The 19,976-nt window shown below is 42.9% G+C and overlaps 1 protein-coding gene across 19 annotated transcripts in view; it reads left to right on the top strand.

The window, feature by feature from the left end:
- TPM1 (tropomyosin 1) overlaps positions 1-18,380 on the top strand; it is a 29,243-nt gene extending 10,863 nt beyond the window's left edge. For 4 of the 19 annotated variants that reach the window (XM_010374207.2, XM_010374210.2, XM_010374220.2 and 1 more), the window contains 7 exons: positions 3,527-3,660; positions 6,094-6,211; positions 7,394-7,464; positions 8,239-8,314; positions 8,742-8,804; positions 9,102-9,171; positions 17,545-18,380. In XM_010374207.2, the coding sequence (XP_010372509.1) occupies positions 3,527-3,660; positions 6,094-6,211; positions 7,394-7,464; positions 8,239-8,314; positions 8,742-8,804; positions 9,102-9,171; positions 17,545-17,627 (615 nt within the window). In that variant the 3' untranslated portion in view covers positions 17,628-18,380. The other 15 variants (XM_010374204.2, XM_010374205.2, XM_010374213.2 and 12 more) reach the window with 8 other exon arrangements.
- The last annotated feature ends 1,596 nt before the right edge of the window (positions 18,381-19,976 follow it).

Raw genomic sequence — 19,976 nt, 5'->3', positions numbered from 1 at the left:
TGAGCTTCCTATTACCCATTAGCATTGTTTTATGAAGTTTTCAATTTTATATCCTGCCTAATTTCAAAAAGATTGTGATAATCACTTTAGTGGATGATTTGCATTGCAGCAACTGTTCTCCTAGTCCTGGTTAGGGTCTGTCCCTGAGGCCTTTCTTGGGGAGTTGGGATGGGGGCCAGAGAACATCTCAATCTGATGTCAGAAGAGATAAAGACCACAGGAGTGAGAACTGCCAGATCCAAGGTTTCCATGACGTTCCGGGAAGCCAGGAGAAGTGACAAGTGGAGAGCTGGCATGCCAGGAGCCTGGTGACTTGGATTTTAATCCTGTCTCCCACTGATGGCTCTATGGCCTCCGCATACTTCAGTGCCCAGGGTCAGAGTTCCCTCCTGCCGCCTCTTTTTAGTCAAGAGCTAGAAGAATGGCCAGCCTCTTTGGGTGGTGGCAAAGGGGATTGTTTATTTATAGTACAGATTCCTGCCCTCCCCCTTTGACCTCCTGAATCAGAATCTCTAGGGACGGGGCCTGGAAGTTTGATTTTTTTTATGTTTATTTATTTATTTATTTATTTATTTATTTATTTATTTGAGGCAGAGTCTTGCTCTGTCACCCAGGCTGGAGTGCTGTGGTGTGATCTCGGCTCACTGCAACCTCTGCCTCCCGGGTTCAAGCGATTCTCCTGCCTCAGCCTCCTGAGTAGCTGGGATTACAGGCACGTGCCACCTCGCCTGGCTAATTTTTGTGTTTTTAGTAGAGTTTCACCATGTTGGTCAGGCTGGTCTCAAACTCTTGACCTCATGACCCAGCTGCCTCGGCCTCCCAAAGTGCTGGGATTACAGGCGTGAGCCACAGTGCCGAGCTGAAAGTTTGATTTTTTTTTTTTTTAATGCTCATCTCTGGGTTGATTCTGACACTCAGTCACTTGTGGGAATTGCTGATCTGGACAATGCTTAGGGATCCTTCTAGCTAAAAAATTGAGACCCTATTTTTTGGATTTACAGGGCCTCCTCAGGAAGGGGCAGCCACCCTCAGGTCTGCTGTGTGTGCCCTACCATTCCTCTCTCTGTATCACAAACTGGCACCTAGAAATGGGTCTCCATGCCCAGTTGTTGCTGGGGCACCCTGTATGAAGCCCTGCTGGCTGGTATTCCTGTAGGACATATTTTCTGATTTCCAGGAATCTGAGGTTCTACAGACCCTGGGGAAACACAGGAGTGGCATTTAGACAACAGCATTCTGTAAACGCAGTGCCAAGAGCTAAGGGAAAGAATGGGGGTGGGGTTGATCGGAGGGAAGACACGGATGGATTGGTGGGGGCCCTTTGGGTAGGGAGATCTCATGTGCGAGGCTGGAATGAACATGAGGTGCTGTCTCCTTTCTGGTGACTCAGCTGTGTGGGGAGCTGGGGATAGAGACCTGTCACCCAGAGGGTTCTTTCCGCAAAGCATAAACAGTCATCTTTCTGTGAGTACAAAGTCCTTGAGGTTTAGGCCCAGATCTAAAGCAGGGCAGAGAACTTAGAACTTGGTAGCTACAAAAAGGTTTCGAAAATCTTGCTGGCATTGCTCTAATAGGCCATAGCCTCTGTGACAAGGATATTTGCCATCATATTGAAAATAATAAGAAAGGAGAAAAGAAAAGAAAGTGCACAGTACTTTTGAATACATAACCTAGACACTCTACGGAGGCTTTTTGTTGTTGTAGGGCTTTTGGATTGTGTGCTTGGTTTTTTTGTGTGGTTTTAAATTTTGTTTTGTTTTGTTTGCCCTTTGTTTTTGCTTCAGCTTTGAGTTCCCCTCCATCCTCAAAAGGAATAGAATTTTACTAGAAAATGAAAATGTAGAAAAGTGAAGAAATCTTAACTGACCCAGAAGTATATCCTTAATATATACATCCTTCCAGTAATAGTAATAAAAAAAAGCCTAATGGTTTTTCAAAGACACTTCTCTATAATTAAGAAATTTGTTATCCTATTACCCTTGCCCTTCAATACACACACAAACCAGAAACAACAGTCATCTGCCAGTAATTCCTAGCTGGGCCCATTTACCAGCTGTGCACTGATAATGATTTACTTCATAGGCAGTACAGTTGTAAATGCTCTTCCTCTGGTTTATTTCACATTTGCCCTGCTCCCTGCCTCCATCAACCAATTACTACATTTTTGTCAAGATAAAAGTGTATTCACATGTTTTTATAGAGTCCTTCACCATGGTTGGAGATGCCCTACTCACCTGTCTTCTCAGATAAAACTTGGCATTTAAAATCTTACAAATCTCGATGAGCAAAGAGCTGAAGGTTCTCAGATTCCTTTGATTAAAGACTGACCACAGTCTCTAACTACATTTGCATTTCTAACTCTGTATTGTGCATCCATAAGCTAAGAACATTGCTTTTATTAAAATTAGGTTGGTTTTACTTATCTTATTGAACCCGTACTCTGTGCAGAGAACTGTGAGTTCTCTGGATGCGAGCAACTTACAGTTCAGGGCTGTATGTAGAGAAATTTGTTATCCTATTACCATGGGTCCCTAAGTGTGTATTGTAATTTCTAGAAAACTCCTAAGTGTTCTGAAACCCCTACCACCCCTTAGTGAACATACATTCAAAGCGGATGAGGATATTGTACCTAATAAGTAAATTCTATCTCCCACTTCCATGCACAATATTTAAACAGCCACCAGTGCAAGTGTGTATAATGGACCATCATAGTCTTACAAGTGTTCTGAGACTCATAGCAACAATTTCTTATGACAGGGAAAAAATCATTACTTCTCAAAGAAACCAACATTTTATTTCAGAGATAGATACCAAGTAAAAACAGTACTTGTATTATTTTTCTTTTTAGTAGTTTGATACTTTTCTTGTATTAACCTTGACTTCGAAGAAATTTCATAGGCTTACATCAAAAACACTTGGGAAATTTGTCTTGGCTCTGTTCCAATGTCTTGGCCAGTTATTCTAAAAGGGGTTACTGGATTGTGTTGGGCCTTCATGTGGTGTGTATTTTAGAACCCCTGAATTTTAAACTATTTGAGTTCCTTTGTAAGGATCCTTTGATAAAGTGGCTAGAAGAAAAGACTTGCGTGAAACTCTTGAGTCCGATTTCTGGCTGTACTGCTATTGTCTTACATGGCTGAGCCTGGGTAAGTCTTGTCTCACACTTCAGGCCCCCAGTGAGTGAGGTGGCTGTGATGACGCTCTTGTTTAACAGGCAAGTAAAGCCAGGGTGTTGAAATCTGTGGAAGAAAGGAACCATGTGGAAGACCGTGTGCTAATGATCTGTCTGATGAGAATTGTGTGTATAGATTTGTGTATACACAAATATGGATGTTTACTGTATGAATCAATGTATAAATGTGTCCGAGAACTCCGGAGTTGATGAGGGCTTGTAATGCACTTAAAGGTAGCTCACCACAAGACAATCTTCCTGTCTGAAATCAGCATTGCAGTCCCAGCCATTTCCTGAAGCTACCACCCTCACTTTCTCCCCAACTCTGAAATGCTTTTCACTCTCTCTACCTAGGCTGAAGCCGATGTAGCTTCTCTGAACAGACGCATCCAGCTCGTTGAGGAAGAGTTGGATCGTGCCCAGGAGCGTCTGGCAACAGCTTTGCAGAAGCTGGAGGAAGCTGAGAAGGCAGCAGATGAGAGTGAGAGGTGAGAATGCCCCATCAGCCATCTTTTGCAGCTGCCTTTCCTGGTGGAATAAACCGGAGGGCTCCTGTGATCTTTGAGGTTTAAGAATTTTTCAGTCTCCTGGTGGTGGGATCATTTCCTCTATTGATCCCAGGTATAACTCGGTTGATTTTGTTCATTTAGCATTAGTGAAATACCTACTATGTCCAAAGCACTGTCCTAAGCCCTAAGGTTACAAAGAAGAAGATCTTGTTCCTGCCTTCACAAAGCTCACCATCTAATGAGGCAGACAGATATGTAAAGGAGGAATGTCAGGGATACGAGTTGGCCCTTTCATTCCTACTGACCACAGAGCAGTTGTGCATTTGTTAAAGTATAACTTTATTTTATAATATACCAAGGAGGCTTAGGCCTAAATAAAGGAACTGTGGACTATCAGTTGTCAAATAGCTTAACAAATAGGTGGAAGAAAAAACACAAAGCAGAAATACCGTCTGCAAAAGTAAAATATTTTGGACTTGGTCTCAATACACACAAGACACGTGCACACAAATAGTCAGATGCTCGTGTGTTCTGAGCCCACCTCTAATGTAATCTGGCTTTAGCTGAATTATTACTCTAAGATTCAGCTTTGTGGTAGTAAAGGAAAGCATGGTTTGTATAGACCAGCACAGCCTTGGCTGGTCTAGAAGGCATTTTCCCTTATGCTCAACTGTTGGAATTAAGGATTTGCCGTATTGCATAGAAGTACTTCAAGAGAGACTCCATGAAGTGAGAGAGCGTTCTGCTGCTTGAGGGATGGCATAGCATGAAGGGCTCAGAACACTGAATGTGTATCTATCTGTGCTGTGACCTGGGCAAGTGAAGGCAGTCAGTCATCTTGTCCATTTCTCACTCTTTGAAGTGACCCTGCCACCAGGTACCAGGTATAAAGAGTGATTTCAGACTTTAGGATTAAAGAAGATTTTTAGCTAAACTTTTTAGGCCATTATCCACTGCTGCTTAGTGTTTCTTCGCTAACCAAGCATTTTGGACTTCTTTAAGATGCCTAATCATATCTTACAGTGTACACATAAGAGCGGTTTTGTGGCTGACTTCTTTCTGAAATATACTTGTTAGTGCACCTTAAAGGCAGTCTGGTAATGTTAGACTTCGGAGTAAAGGGGACTTGGGGGTCATTTAGTCTCTTAGTTTTACAAATGAGAAAACTTGGGCTCAGAGACGAATGTGACTTGCACCAAGGCTCACAGCATATTTGTGGCTAAGCCAAGACTGTGACCCAGATCTCCTCAACTGTATTCCAGTGCTTCATCAAAAGATAGTGGGCTAGACACGGTGGCTCACACCTGTAATCCCAGCACTTTAGGAGGCCGAGGCGGGCACATCACTTGAGGCCAGGAGTTTGAGACCAGCCTGGCCAACATGGCATAACCCCTAAATCTACTAACAAATACAAAACTTAGCCAAGGGTGGTGGTGCACACCTGTAATTCCAGCTACTCGGGAGGCTGAGGCAGAAGAATCGCTGAACACAGAAAGTGGAGGTTGCAGCGAGCCAAGATCATGCCACTGTACTCCAACCTGGGTGACAGAGTGAGACTCTGTCTCAAAAAATAAAAATAAAAAAATAGTGGTTCACTTATACTGCCTACTTAAATTTTGATAAATGAATTCCATTTTACATGACTTGTTATTCCATATATCTGTAAAATATCATAGGTCAGTTAGTATTTTTCTGAAACATAACACCATACCATAGGACCCTAATACACTCAGCGTAGAGGACAGTGTCAGGCCTATCTCCCAGCATTGCTGTCATCAAAGGGTTCCATTACAGGTAAAACTTAATTTGAAGCATTCAGTTGAACCATAGGAAATTACCATTATTACTTGTCTGAAATGGTCAAATATCAGCATTTTTTGTGGGCCTACTAGTTTATTAAATCTAATATTAAGTCTAATATCTTATTAAGTCTTATATTTTTGCTTATGGTTGGCAGGGTAAGAAGATTCTTTGTAGAAAGAGGTATATAAAGATAAGTTTGATTTTGTTCTAGCTTTGATTCATGTGCAAGCTGAGGCTTTCCACAGGAAAGGCAAGAAATCTCGTTATCTTTTTAATAGTAAAGCATATTGGCTTTTCCGGTTTCATGCCGCCAAGATTCAGACAGGATCCTGACATGGTACCTTTTATCATTAATGTTAGATGCCTGATAGTTTGATCAGTACTCAGGGTGAGAGAGTTCATTCACAGTGAATGAACAGAGAGAAATGTGTCTCTTTTTTCCACCTTTAGCTCTGGAAATTGTTGTTTCCTGGTTTGGGAAATAAAAGTAGCTCTGTGCTCTATTTTGGTCTACCGCTTACACTAAGCCTCACAGGCCACAGCAGTGCAGTGTGCATTTGGGAAGGTCAGCTGTAAATCTTGGGTTTTCCTGCTTGTCTTTCTTTTCAGAGGCATGAAAGTCATTGAGAGTCGAGCCCAAAAGGATGAAGAAAAAATGGAAATTCAGGAGATCCAACTGAAAGAGGCCAAGCACATTGCTGAAGATGCCGACCGCAAATATGAAGAGGTCAGATCCTGGGGCCCACAGCCTTGTGGACTTCCAACAGTGGCCTTCAGGAGGCCAGGGAGCAATGCACAGTCTTGATTCCTCAGTGAGGCCATCTGCTTGGTTGGCAGACACGGGTGGTTTCGAGAAGCAAAGTTCCTTTGTCTCCAGAAAACAGTTCTCATTTTAATCCTGCTAGGGGATCCCAGGCTTTATCAGGAAGCTGATCAGTGGCACTGGGAAGAAGGACCAAAACTCCTCTCCCCCAACCACAAAGACCTGGACAGAAGATCTTTGGCCAGAAGGGAGAGTTGGGCCCTGTGTCTTGTGAAAGGAGGCGCTCATGCTATCATGGTGCAAGTCACTTCTTCCCAGAGTCACCTGGCACATCCAGATTGGGCAACCTAGAGACCACAGACAGTGTCTCAGTGGATTCATGGAGGCCTGTCTCCTCAAGGGTGGTAGGAAATTATTATCAATGCAGATTTTCAGTAGAATTTGCTGCTGGTCATGTTCCCATGAAAACAGCCTCCTGCGATAAGAGACAATATGATTATTAAGATTTCTGTTTTTTCCTTATTGGATCACATTGTGGCTATCCTGAAACAGCATTGCCCCTCCTTTTTATTATCATTATTACCTTCAGATTACACTATGCTCACAAGTTTTGATCTGCTTCAGAGGCTCCCTTCCTCTCTCTGGTTCTTCCACTAAATACAAATTTGATTTTGTCAATTATCTCACCAACTTGTCTCACGTTAGTGTCTCTCATATTCTTCCTCTGCAATAAGGAGGTAGATGTACAGATCAACCATCAAATTGAAGGAGTTCTTAGGTTTATTTTGTTTTCCTGGCAGCTCCCACCTTTTCAGTATACGTCTCATCCTACTGCTGTTTTTGAGATTGTGAATTTGTATTTTCTCCCTCCTTCCACATTTTGGTCTGGCTGCCAGTTCTAGATCAGACTTCCAATTGAGACTGCCCAATCACAGCTAACCATTCTGAGTCTAAGCAGAAGCCTCTGATCTCCTCTCTGCTTGCACTCCTAATGGAGAGTTGCTTCTCTCCGGTCTACCAGCAAGAGGATCATATTGTTTGTAGATAAAACCCTTAGTGCCTGATGGGATCTGATCGCTACCCCCATGCCCTCCTACACAAAACTTGCAAGATCCATGGTGTGTGTGTTGTGTTTTCCTGCTGCAGGTGGCCCGTAAGCTGGTCATCATTGAGAGTGACCTGGAACGTGCAGAGGAGCGGGCTGAGCTCTCAGAAGGGTAAGCAGGCCCGGCGCCAGGAGGCCACGAGTGGGGTGCTGCAGAGCGGTGACTAAACAGCATGACCTTCTGGCAGCTGCACATTACCTGTTTCAGCTCCGGGCTCCTTTTGTGCTCATTTGCTGTGGATGAGCCACGAGTATGGAACATGGAGGACTCGTGTGGGGTGTCTATGTATGAATGCGTGTATCACTGCATGCCTTACCTGCACACTGATTTTGTGAATGGCCTTGTGCATTTCCTGTGTCCACTAACAGCCAAGTCCGACAGCTGGAAGAACAATTAAGAATAATGGATCAGACCTTGAAAGCATTAATGGCTGCAGAGGATAAGGTACTGATGGCTCATGTGTGGTTTTTAGGTTTAACTGCAACCCAGACGTCTTTCAGCTTCCAATGCCTACTGGTTCGTTTGGTATAACGACTGCACCTTCACTTCACCCTCTGCTATTTATATCTTGCTTTAAGTGCTTTCCCTTGGTCCTTTATGCTCCTTTGTTTTCCCTTCATAAATGCTCTTTGGGCAGCCAAAAAAGGAGCCAAATTATTGCACTTCAAAGTTGTTGGATTTTGTCACCCTGCCTTCTGCTGTTGCGAGGTTGGGGGGCAGTGTTCCTGGCAAAACTAAACATTTTAATACCCGATGATTTGGCTACTTTAAGGCAGCCCTTCGTCTCTAGGACTCGGTTTTCATTTTTTCCCATCCCTCTCCTTTTTCTCTCCTCCTTCCTTTGGCTTGTCTCCCACCCTTTCTGCCTCTGATCGAAAACATTAGCAAATGTGCCGAGCTTGAAGAAGAGTTGAAAACTGTGACGAACAACTTGAAGTCACTGGAGGCTCAGGCTGAGAAGGTAGGCCAGGAGCATGGTGTGGGGGAAAGGCGTCTTTTAAGAGCTGCTCCAAAGAGGCCCTGCCAGTGAAAGCAACACTTACAGTAGACATTTTAGTAAATGGCAATATTGTGAGGTGATTTTTGGAGAGTTACTAGGTAACAAATTATTTTTATTAGCTAGAGAATTTATTTTATCTTAGGGATATGAGTCATCAATTTAATTTAAACCAAGTGCCAAGTGGATAAGTTATCTTGTTGTTATCCCATGTAAAACAATAGGCAAGAAAGCAGAGAGTGTATTGCAGTGTGCCATTTGATATCAGAGGTTCCATTACCTCCTAAGAGATCCTTAACATCTGTTGGCTGGGCTGGCGAGTTCTTTGCATGAGAAGCCATGAGTAGATTGAGCTGCAGCCTGACATCTGGAATGCTCTTTCTAATTACAGTACTCGCAGAAGGAAGACAAATATGAGGAAGAGATCAAGGTCCTTTCCGACAAGCTGAAGGAGGTAATATGAGAGTTGTGGATGAAGCCAACTGGATTTTAAATGAGTTTGTTTTCATGGAACTGGTCAGGGCCTTTTCATTTTAAAGTTCTAGCGATCCAAGTCAGGAATATTCAAAGGTTGCCTTGGAGTGTGTGTACAGTGCTAGCTGCCATTTCTCACAGAGGTGACTGAAACTGACAAGTAGTTTCAGATCCACTTTATGGGTGATGCGCTTCATTTACATCCTCTAGTTTCCCTATGTTTGTAGCTGCGGGAAACACAAAACTTCCCAACTTTAACTCAAATAAATCATTACAGGCTGAGACTCGGGCTGAGTTTGCGGAGAGGTCAGTAACTAAATTGGAGAAAAGCATTGATGACTTAGAAGGTAAGATCTTAAGTAGTGTTTTTAGTTTAATCCTTCTGGTTGAATAGTGATGTGGCAAAACAATTTTCCAATTCAAGGGCATCCACCTTGATACGCTCCTTTGCACTTGCACATTCTTCCTGTCTGTCCTCTGGGGTTTTCCTCTGTGGCTCTTAAACTCATGAACCTGAGTCTTCTGCTCACCAGGTGACTAGTTAGCTACCAGCCATAGTGGCAGATGCCATCCAGCTTGACTTCATGCTCATTAGAAGTGTGGCAGGTTTATTTTTCACTGTGAGGGAGGTGCTTATCGGTGAGAATGACTCAGTATATTTTATATCTTTAGTGTTACCTTCCTAATTAAATTGGGAATGATGTGGCGATTGGGGACTTGTTTTTAGAAGAATCCATCTTCTTCCAAGTATGAATTCAAAGTAAGGATTTGGGGTTTTTTTTAAGTCATGTATTATCTTATCAAACTACTTTATATCCTGAAGGAGGAGGGAAAAATTATACTTAAGCATTTCTCCCCTAAGGCACTTAGGTTTTATTTTAGTAATAACCACTCTATCTCACGGATATCCTAAATGTTGAGCTTTGAGGTTTGTGAAGGATTAGCTGTGAACAAGAAAGAAAAAAGACAAACAAATATATACATCACAGAAGGGATTAGAGAAGGAACTAGGGTTTGGTACAGATAATCAAAATAGTGGAGAAGAGAGAATGACAAATGGTTGCAAAGTGATCTGCCAAAGTGCAGCAAAGTCTGAAACGTGCAGCATTACAAAACTAGATTACAGACTACCATACCACTGCCATATAAAGTGTGGCACTCATTGCTTTTCAAGCCTCCTGGACCAGTAATAGGCAGCTTGAGTGGGAAGACCACAGGAGTAGCTTAAATGACACTAAGAAATCGCTATTCCAGTGGTCTAGTGTGGTCAGGAAGTCAGTGGTTTGAAGGTGGAGCCGGATAAGGACTACAGGCTGTAGTCACAAATTGTTCTTCCAAAACACTGCCGTTGGATTTTTTTTTTCCCCATTGTTTATAGCTGCAGATGGCTGACTACTCCAGTGTAATTAAAATATAGCTCTGCAAAAGAAAGATGTTCCATTAGCCCCTGTGTCCCCTCACCAGGAGATAGCCTTCTGTGGTTTCGTTTAGGATTTAACATGGTTTACTGATATACCTACCATATTTGTTATGATTTTCGTATTGAGTCTTTCTCATTTTATTTTCTAATGGGTTTTGTTCTCTTTGTTTTTGTTTCAATTTATTTAAAACAAAACGCACGCCTCCTGCATTGGCCACCTGCTGCGGCACCAACCCCTTCATGCATTGCCCTTTTCTTGCTGCTGTGTTGGGATGGTGCATGCACCACCCTCACTCACCTTCCATCTCTTGATCACTCTCCATGTTCTTGCACCTCTGCCTTCCACTTCCTGGTCATAGACGAGCTGTATGCTCAGAAACTGAAGTACAAAGCCATCAGCGAGGAGCTGGACCACGCTCTCAACGATATGACTTCCATGTAAACGTGCATCCACTCTGCCTGCTTACACCCTGCCCTCATGCTAATGTAATAAACTCACCACCATCCCTTCCTTGCTCCCTGATCTCCATCTTTGCACTCTTGTGTTCACCCTTTTTGTCATAACCTAGAATAGTTATTGTTTTTTCACTTTCTACTAATATAAAGGCCAACTAGATTAAGTGTCTATACAAACCGTTTTCTTTTCAGAATCCTTTTATTTTGTAAGTGCTAAACTGAGCAGTGAACTAGAATGAGTGACCTTGAGCACTATCCTTTTGGGAAATTAAGCTAAACTCAAGTAAAACTAGACGGCCATGCCATTTGTTGTACAGGAACGTCTCAAGAAATATCAAAAATTTGTTTCCTGAGATTCAACTAAGTACAACAAAATCATTTTCATAAAATAAATATAAATTGAAGGAACCCTTAAAGTGTCAGGTTATTGAGAATCTGAGGATAAGGAAATTGGCATGATCCCATACAGCCCTAACAGTGGTACTATAAAAGATCATCTCTTTTACTTTTAAGAATTCTAGAGTAGGCCAGGCACAGTGGCTCACGCCTGTCATCCCAGCACTTTGGGAGGCCGAGGCGGGCAAATCACGAGGTCAGGAAACTGAGACCATCCTGACTAACACGGTGAAACCCCGTCTCTACTAAAAATACAAAAAAAATTAGCCCGGTGTGGTGGCAACACCTGTAGTCCCAGCTACTCAGGATGCTGAGGCAGGAGAATGGTGGGATCCCTGGAGGCGGAGCTTGCAGTGAGCTGAGATCATGCCACTGCACTCCAGCCTGGGGGACAGAGCGAGACTTCGTCTCAAAAAAAAAAAGAAAAAGAATTCTAGAGTAAAAAGAACCCTCTGCTGAGTAACCAAGCCTTTAATTTTCTGTTTTCATAAAAAGAATTAAAATACCCACGATAAATACTTACCACAACCTGTGTCAAAGAAATGGGAAATTCAACACAGATTGTATAATGTGAGCCTGGGAGTTAATGGCCCAGATTTTACTGTTAGGCAGTAAGAGTTGGAGTAGGTAGTCTTGTTATCATGAGAAGAACCTTCAACAGATACAACTAATTTACGTATTACTAACCAAACTTCAATATTAAACTTTTCCTACTACTTTAAATTCTAACCTGGAATGTTTCAGGGTTCTTCATTCTAATATCACCCTAAATTCCCTGAAGCTGGAAATGTCATTTTCCAAGCCCACCTGTCATTCATTTACCCATGCAGGAAAAATGATAACTTGAAGAGTATGGCATGTGCCTGTGGCCTTAGACGTTATAGAATCCCCACACTCAACAAAAAAGCCCCTAGAGACATGACTGTTGCCATGGAAACCAGAGAGCAGTCTATCTTCTCATCCCTCATTTGTAAATGAGGGGGAGGAGCAGATCATCTGTCTCTAAGGTCTTTTCCAGTACTAAAATGTGGTGATCCTTTGGGAAAAACTTTTTGCATCAAGTATGATTAAATATTCTGAAAGATGAGTGTAGCTTAAAATTTGTTTTTAAATTCTGTTCATGGGTTTTCTTAAAATGGACCCTTGCTGAAAGGCGGCCTGTGACGGCCTCAGGTGGGACGTCCTTCCAAGGGTGTGGCTGGCAGTGGGTTTTGCATGACTGCTTCTTGTCTGTGTTTCAGGTGCTGTCATCTATTGGTTTGGTTTTCTTTTTTCTTTTTTTTTTTTTTTTCTCATTGCGCCACTTTTTTTTCCCTCCCACCTTTTTATCTTCACGCAGATAAGTTTCTTTGCTTCACTTCTCCCAAGACTCCCTCGTCGAGCTGGATGTCCCACCTCTCTGAGCTCTGCATTTGTCTGTTCTCCAGGTGACCCTGGTTCTCTCTCTTAGCATCCTGCCGTAGAGCCAGGCACACACTGTGCTTTCTATTGTACAGAAGCTCTTCGTTTCAGTGTCAAATAAACACTGTGTAAGCTATTTCTGTTTGCTATTCTTTTTACTTCTTATTTATTGACATTTTAGTTTTAACATTGAATAAAACTACAAAGCTGCTTCACACATATGAAGTTAGTGTTTGGCTGCTGCTTTCTTTTTCTTTTTAAATTCTGAACACTATACAGAATTATATCAGGAGTTTCTAAAGCAATGGTTCCTTGTTGAACTTTAAAAAAAATACCCAAGCCTGCATCCCTCTGTTTTTCAGAGGTTAGAATGAGGTCTGGACATCTGTGGGGGTTTTGGGGGAATTGTGATGGCTCTGCTTTGGAGTCTGGGACACACAGGGGACATTGCTTGTTGAGAGTTGAAAGGTCTGGCTTGATCAGTGTCTTCCTTTCCTGGAGGTTTAGCTCAGGATGTAGTGACCTCTCTATGTTGATGTTTCGGTGGCCCTGCTTGGGAGGACCTGGCTAACTAATCAGAGGCTCATGATGAATGGTTCCGTAGCTGTCCTATATTACTAGGAAGTTATACGTTGAGAAGGGTGAAAAAGAATTTGAATTCAAACAATGTAAGTTTTGGTTATTGTCAATCATCCTTTTATAGCACAAAGAAAAGTTCAAGCTTTTTTGAAGTATATTCATGACTCAGCCACTTTTATTTTGATCATGAAAATGACACCTTAGGTTTTCTAAATATGATTACTCTGGTCAGTTGTGATTTGTGATTTTTAGCACATACTCTTTTGGAGGGATTGTTCATAGTCTTTGTGTTCAATGGCTGTGTTTTTATTTGTGGACATTTTAAAAATATAGCAATGAAAGTTTCTTTTTTTCTTCCCAAAAAGGTAGTTGGTAGAAATTGTTCAGAAGACAGTTGTATTTCATTTGGGCTTCTGTTTTATTTCACAAACAGCAATTAACTGATTTTTTAAAAAAACACATTGTAAAAATTAGAACTTTAACTTATATGGACTTTAGTGTCATGATCCCCAACATTTCTCCTTCCTCAACAATCTAGCTATATATTTCTCCTGGTTTTCTTTTTTAACATGGATGATCTGCATGTTTTGTATATAGTTTTTGTAGCCCGAGAGGGCTGATACACCACCATACTGAAATAAATCTGGACAAACTCAGAAGATAGTGTCATTCTCACTCTACAGAGACTTCAAAGCATAGAGGAAATGCTTTTTTAAAAGAAAGCTGAGAGTTAAAGTATTGTGGTCGTAGTATGGTGGACTTTAGAATCTGGACAGTGTCTCTCCCTTGAGTGTATAAAGACTTCTATGATTTCATGTTTTTCTTTTCTTAAGGCTCCTTGGGCCTGCTTCTATGATTCCTTCCTTGTTCTTTTTTAAATTCAGAATAAGAGAAGAGTACCCTTCTCTGAGTAAATCCTGCTTCCTGACGTAGACAAAATGCCAAGTCTGAAAGTTCTGCTGAGTAGATGTTCATGTAATTCTGGAGGCACATCTGTTTTTTGGAAATCCTTCCAGAAACTTTCACACTTTCTATCAGTACACTCTACAAGGGGAAGTGGGGCACTAATGGACTGGGAGGGCAGGTCAGGAGTAGCCCAAGGTGTGCACGTGCAAGAGGAAAACAGCAAGTCAAGTTTATCAAGAAATTGTTGGAGCCCAGGCTTCTGGTTCAAAGGGCCAGGTCATAGCTACAGCTGCTCCAGTGGAGGCCAAACCAAAAGTATCACTGAGTTTGGGCACCTGAAGCTTCAGACAGCTGGGAGTCTCCATAGAACGGTAGGGAAAACACTTCCAAGGATATGAGCAAGTCTTGTGCCTGCCTTTCTGCCACCCATGCACACCAGCTCCACAGCAGCTGAAGCAGAGCAGGTCCAGAGGAGGCTGTCGGAGGGACCACTGTCCTTCCTGCTGAGTTCATACTGACCCTCTGGATTCTCCAGATCTTCAGCAAAGTTCTTCCATTCTAGCCTGGCCAAACATTTGGGCTCAGCAAATTGAGACATGCTCCCTACCCATGGAGACAGTTCCCTGTGTCCGTAGTGTGAATGTAGTCATGGGATTTATGTCTTGCAACCCCCAAGCATATGTCACTTGCAAAACACCATGGGAAAGTGGGGGTGTGGTAAAGAGATGGGCTGGAAAGGCTCTTTGCCCTCCATGAGCTGGCCATCTGGTGGGGAGATAGAGGAGTGAAGCGAGTCCGAACTCATAGGCATGTGCATTTGGAGCCAACAAGGAAGAGAGAACTGTTCTGACTGGGAGCTCCCTGGAAGAGGTAGCTGACATTTGACTGGGGTTTTGCGTATTCAGAAAATGTGGATGAGTGAGGAGGACAGAGCAGCAGATATTCCAAGCGAGAAAACATAACAAGCATAGCATCCTCCCATGTCCTACTGTTTATGAGAGAATGTTAATGTGAGAACTGCTCAATCTCCCGACAGACCTGGGGGCTGCAGGCACATTTTCCCCAGGGGTAGGACTGTTAGCTTTTCAAGATCATGAAGTATTTCTAGGTCCAAGTTGTCACCAGCATTCAAAGCCACCCTGCATCCTCCAGCTGTTGCCAGTGCATAGCAGGCTCTTGCTTGTCATAGCGTGGGTGTCCCCTGGATCATCCGATACAGACTGACTCCTGCAGTTGTTTTCCCCTGGAAGCAGATCACGTGTCAGTGTGTAAAATGTATATCATGCTGGTCTTCATGTAGGTGTTGCAAGTTCTGTTCATTTTATACACATCCATTAGCACCACACATGAATGCCATCCTCTTCAAGAAGTAAGCAGATAGGGCCGGGCGGGGCGGTGGCTCACGCCTGTAATCCCAGCACTTTGGGAGGCTGAGGCGGGTGGATCACGAGGTCAGGAGATCGAGATCACCCTGGCTAACATGGCGAAACCCCATCTCCACTAAAAAATACAAAAACAATTAGCCGGGCGAGGTGGTGAGCGCCTGCAGTCCCAGCTACTAGGGAGGCTGAGGCAGGAGAATGGCGTGAACCTGGGAGCCGAGGTTGCGCCACCGCATCCAGTCCGGGTGACAGAGCGAGACTTTGTCTCAGAAAAAAAAAAAAGCAGCAGATAAATTCTAAATCAGTGTTGAGTGGTGACAAGTGCTTGCTCTTTTGCTGTTTGAATGGATAACACTGCCAAAGCTGGGCGAGAGTCGGAGTGTGCGCCTGCATCGCAGTGGCTAGGGGAAGGACGGGGACTTAATTCCAAATTTCAAAAAATTTCAGTGCAGCAAAAGCAGTAACCCCCAGTTGGTACTACCTGAGGGGAAAGCCTGCCCTGTGAATGGAGGGGAAAGGGGTTCTGGAAGAGGTGGGCAGCACTGGGCAGGTCGAGGTTTCACCTAAGTTCAACACAGCCCTAGCAAGAGATGGATGTCGCACTGGGCTCACCTCCAGCCAGGCCTCCATTCCCAAATCTGTTGCCAGCTCACAAAGTGTATGGCTCAGCTCACAAAGTGGGTTAGTGAGGTATAAGAGGAACGTGCACTCTTCCTCCTCCTCTTATCGTGTTGCTCCTCCTCCCCTCCTTTCCCCACCAAGAGAGAAATTCTGACCCTTCCTAAGTCTACCAAGCTTTTTAGGATCTACCCTTCCTGAATACAGGACAGGTGTCTATGGGGTAAGAGTAAACTGCTCAGCAAGTGACCAGTTGCTGTCCTGCTTGAGGTCTCTGTTCTCTATTAACTGCCTCTCACCAAGTCTGCTAACCTCTCTTCCTTCTGCCTCTTTTCTGCTAACCTGCTTGCTGACCTGTACAGATCAACTCTACCAGCAACTTGAGCAAAACCGCCGCCTCACTAATGAACTAAAGCTGGCTCTGAATGAGGATTAAACTTAAGTAAGAGTGAAAAAACTTGGGCTGAATTCTAGGCGTAGAGCCCATGTGCAGAAAATCTAAGACTGTCCTACCTTCAACTAATAGAGTTGAAAACAGTTGCTTTCTGCAGAAATGCAAATACAAGGAATTGGCTGAAAGGCTGGCCTTGCCTGCATTTTTCTCTATATGGCTGGAATAATTACGTTCTCTTTAATCACAAAACAGCTTTTATGGTAAAATACTTATGTCAATTCAGCACTGCTCTTTGAAATAGCAGGTCCTTTCGTTTGAACTGATAAATAATGAGGAGCCCCACCCAAAAAAAGTTTTCTATTTCCTGACAGCCATGAGTCCTACTTTAAGTATACATATATGTGTGTGTATATGTATTCCTATTAGATATTCATATTCCTAACTTCTAAATATATGGTATAGTGTTTGAAATATGATTAAATGTTCCTATGCTTGGGCAAAATAGCTTTTGAAAACAGGAACTCATGCCAGAAGCTCCTGGTTGTCTGAAAGGTATGCTTTACTCAGTCTAATGGTGCTGTTGGAGTCTGGGGAGAATGTCATGCTAATAAACACTATACAAATATTAAGAGAATGTCCTAATGAAGTGTGCATGAAACATGTTGACAATTTTTTATGAGCAACAGAAATAAATCATTTTAAAAGTTCTCAGAAAACCTATTTATGTCATCTTTGTTTTTGTGAGTTTGTGTTACCGCACAACTCCTAGACTTTTAACTGCCTGTACCTCAGAAATGTCTGCCGTTTGTAACTTCTCCAGTCTGTATAACAGTGCTGCAGCTGTATTTGGTTTTTTACCTCTCCCTATTCCCACGGCACACAGTCAGTGAACCTTCAGCAAACCCCATGTGCATTTTATCCTCAGTGAATGGTTAGTGGAGGTGCACCTGACTGCTCTATGAGAATGCGTGCCATGGCTCCTTTGGGTCAAAGACGTCCTCCCCCCATCTTAGGTTCTTGTCTAGAAATGAGTAATGTCTTACAAGCATGCCGAGTTCTAATCATCTCATCCTGTGTTTGTGATTGATGTTTGCCTGCCTAAATGTACAAACCACCATTGTGTCCGAAGCACAGCTATTCATGACTTAATTTTCTAATCCCACCACAGAGAAAGTGGCTCATGCCAAAGAAGAAAACCTTAGTATGCATCAGATGCTGGATCAGACTTTACTGGAGTTAAACAACATGTGAAAACCTCCTTAGCTGCGACCACATTCTTTCATTTTGTTTTTGTTTTGTTTTGTTTTTAAACACCTGCTTACCCCTTAAATGCATTTTTATTTACTTTTACCACTGTCACAGAAACATCCACGAAATACCAGCTAGGTCAGGGGGTGGAGAAAACACACACAAAAAGGCAAGCCCATGTCAGGGCGATCATGGTTTAAATGTGCCATTTCCCGGGTTGATGTTGCCACACTTTGTAGAGAGTTTAGCAACACCGTATGCTTAGTCAGTGTAGGAATCCTCACTAAAGCAGAAGTTCCATTCAAAGTGCCAATGATAGAGTCAACAGGAAGATGAATGTTGGAAACACAATCAGGTGTGGATTGGTGCTACTTTAAACGGAAGGTCCCCCTGTGGTCCTTTGTTCAACATTGTACAATGTAGAACTCTGTCCAACACTAATTTATTTTGTCTTGAGTTTTACTACAAGATGAGACTATGGATCCCGCATGCCTGAATTCACTAAAGCCAAGGGTCTGTAAGCCACGCTGCTCTTCCAAGACTTCCATTCCTTTCTGATTGGCACACGTGCAGCTCATGACAATCTGTAGGATAACAATCAATGTGGATTTCCACTGTTTTCAGTTCTTCATGTTAAAGTGAAAGATTTAGACACTACATCCAATTGGTAAAGGACATTTTCTTGAGAGTTATAACTATATGTAAACATTGTATAATGACATGGAATAAAATGCACATTGTAGGACATTTTCTAAATTTGGTGGTCCTGTCATTTGTATGTTCTTCATTTGTGAACTTTTGATCATGCCACTGACCTGCCTTCCGCCACAAATAGGTTCTCAAAACGATATCCCAGAGTCCAGGGGAAACTGGGTTTCATGTGTTACCTTCTCAGAAACACTAAAGGCAGCGTTATTTTGGTCTGTTAAAGTTATAACCAAGCAGGAGAGACCCTTTCCAAATGTCATTTTCAATGTTATTGGTGTATATCTGCACATACATGTAGGACTTTGGCAGTGGCTTTACTGGTTTGGGGATTTTTCTTCCTGACATATTAGCTAAGTCTCTAGCAGTGGCATAGCCACACAAGAACCAATGATGGGTTAATGTGCCAGATCTGCTCTTGTCCCCCAGCAATGTGATTTGACTGAAACTAGTGCTTTAGCGAGTCTTTATGACCTTATGCTTCCCAACTCCTGTGAGTTCTCAATTCCAATACGTCTCCATTTTCTCAGACTTGGAAACTAAAAATGTCATCAGTCATTTCCCTAGCTCTTGAAGACTCTAAGCAAATAAAATAGATTACAAACAATACCGGCTTCAACTGTGCTGCAGGGAGAAAAAAGCAAACAGAATGGAAATAAATGAAAACTCATTTGGATGCAGATATATTTTCATTCAAAAGTATTAAATATCTCTGTAACTGTACTTCCATGCCCCTTCATCAGGAATCTCTTCTCCACAGAAGGACAAAGGCTGTAAGGCAAAGAATCCAAGCAGGGTCCCGGAGCCTGGGTTTAGGTCTCCTTGCAAAAAGCTGTCCCCTCGCTCATGGCAAATAAATGCACTGGTCTCAACCCTGCTACAGTTTCAGCACCCCTAGCCTCCCCTCTGCCAATCCTCAGCTAGGAAAAAACCCTCTCTGCATCACTCTAGTCATGGAAGCCTTTCCTAAACCTGGCCTCTTTCACTTGGGAGCCAGATCTGGCTTCAAATCAGAACTCCACCTTTATTAGGCTGCCTAACCTGTCAAGTTCCTAAATCTGAGCTGCTCCATCTTTAAAATGGAGATGAGATTAGCACCTAGCTCGTAGTTTATAATTGTGGGAGTCGAATCTAGAACCACTTCAAGTACACGGCACAGTACCAGGCACCTAGGGCTTGTTCCATGAACGTTAACTGCTCGGCCAGGCACGGTGGCTCATGCCTGTAATCCCAGCACTTTGGGAAGCTGAGGCAGGTGGATCACTTGAGGTCAGGAGTTCGAATGAGACCAGCATGGCCAACATGGCAAAACCCCGTCTCTACTTAAAGTTACAAAAATTAGCCAGGCGCGGTGGTATGTACTTATAATCAGCTACTCGGGAGGCTGAGGCAGGAGAACCGCTTGAACCCAGGAGGCGAAGGTTGCAGTGAGCCAAGATCATGCCATTGCCTGGATGACAGAGTGAGGCTCCATCTCGAAAAACAAAAAGTTAACTGCTGTGGTCCTCAACTTGCCATTTGTGCTCCAAAGACCACCCATCCTTGTGAAGCTAAAGGGAGACTAACATTACCCCAAGTTATGATGACGGTTTTTAATACTTTCAGATGCCATTTACGTGTGCTAAACAATTTGTACTCACAAGGGCT

This window comes from Rhinopithecus roxellana, chromosome 5 (assembly GCF_007565055.1).
Source record: "Rhinopithecus roxellana isolate Shanxi Qingling chromosome 5, ASM756505v1, whole genome shotgun sequence".
NCBI classification, from domain to species: domain Eukaryota; kingdom Metazoa; phylum Chordata; class Mammalia; order Primates; family Cercopithecidae; genus Rhinopithecus; species Rhinopithecus roxellana.
The sequence above is the reverse complement of the archived record's forward strand: the minus strand, read 5'-3'. Positions and strand labels throughout refer to the sequence as shown.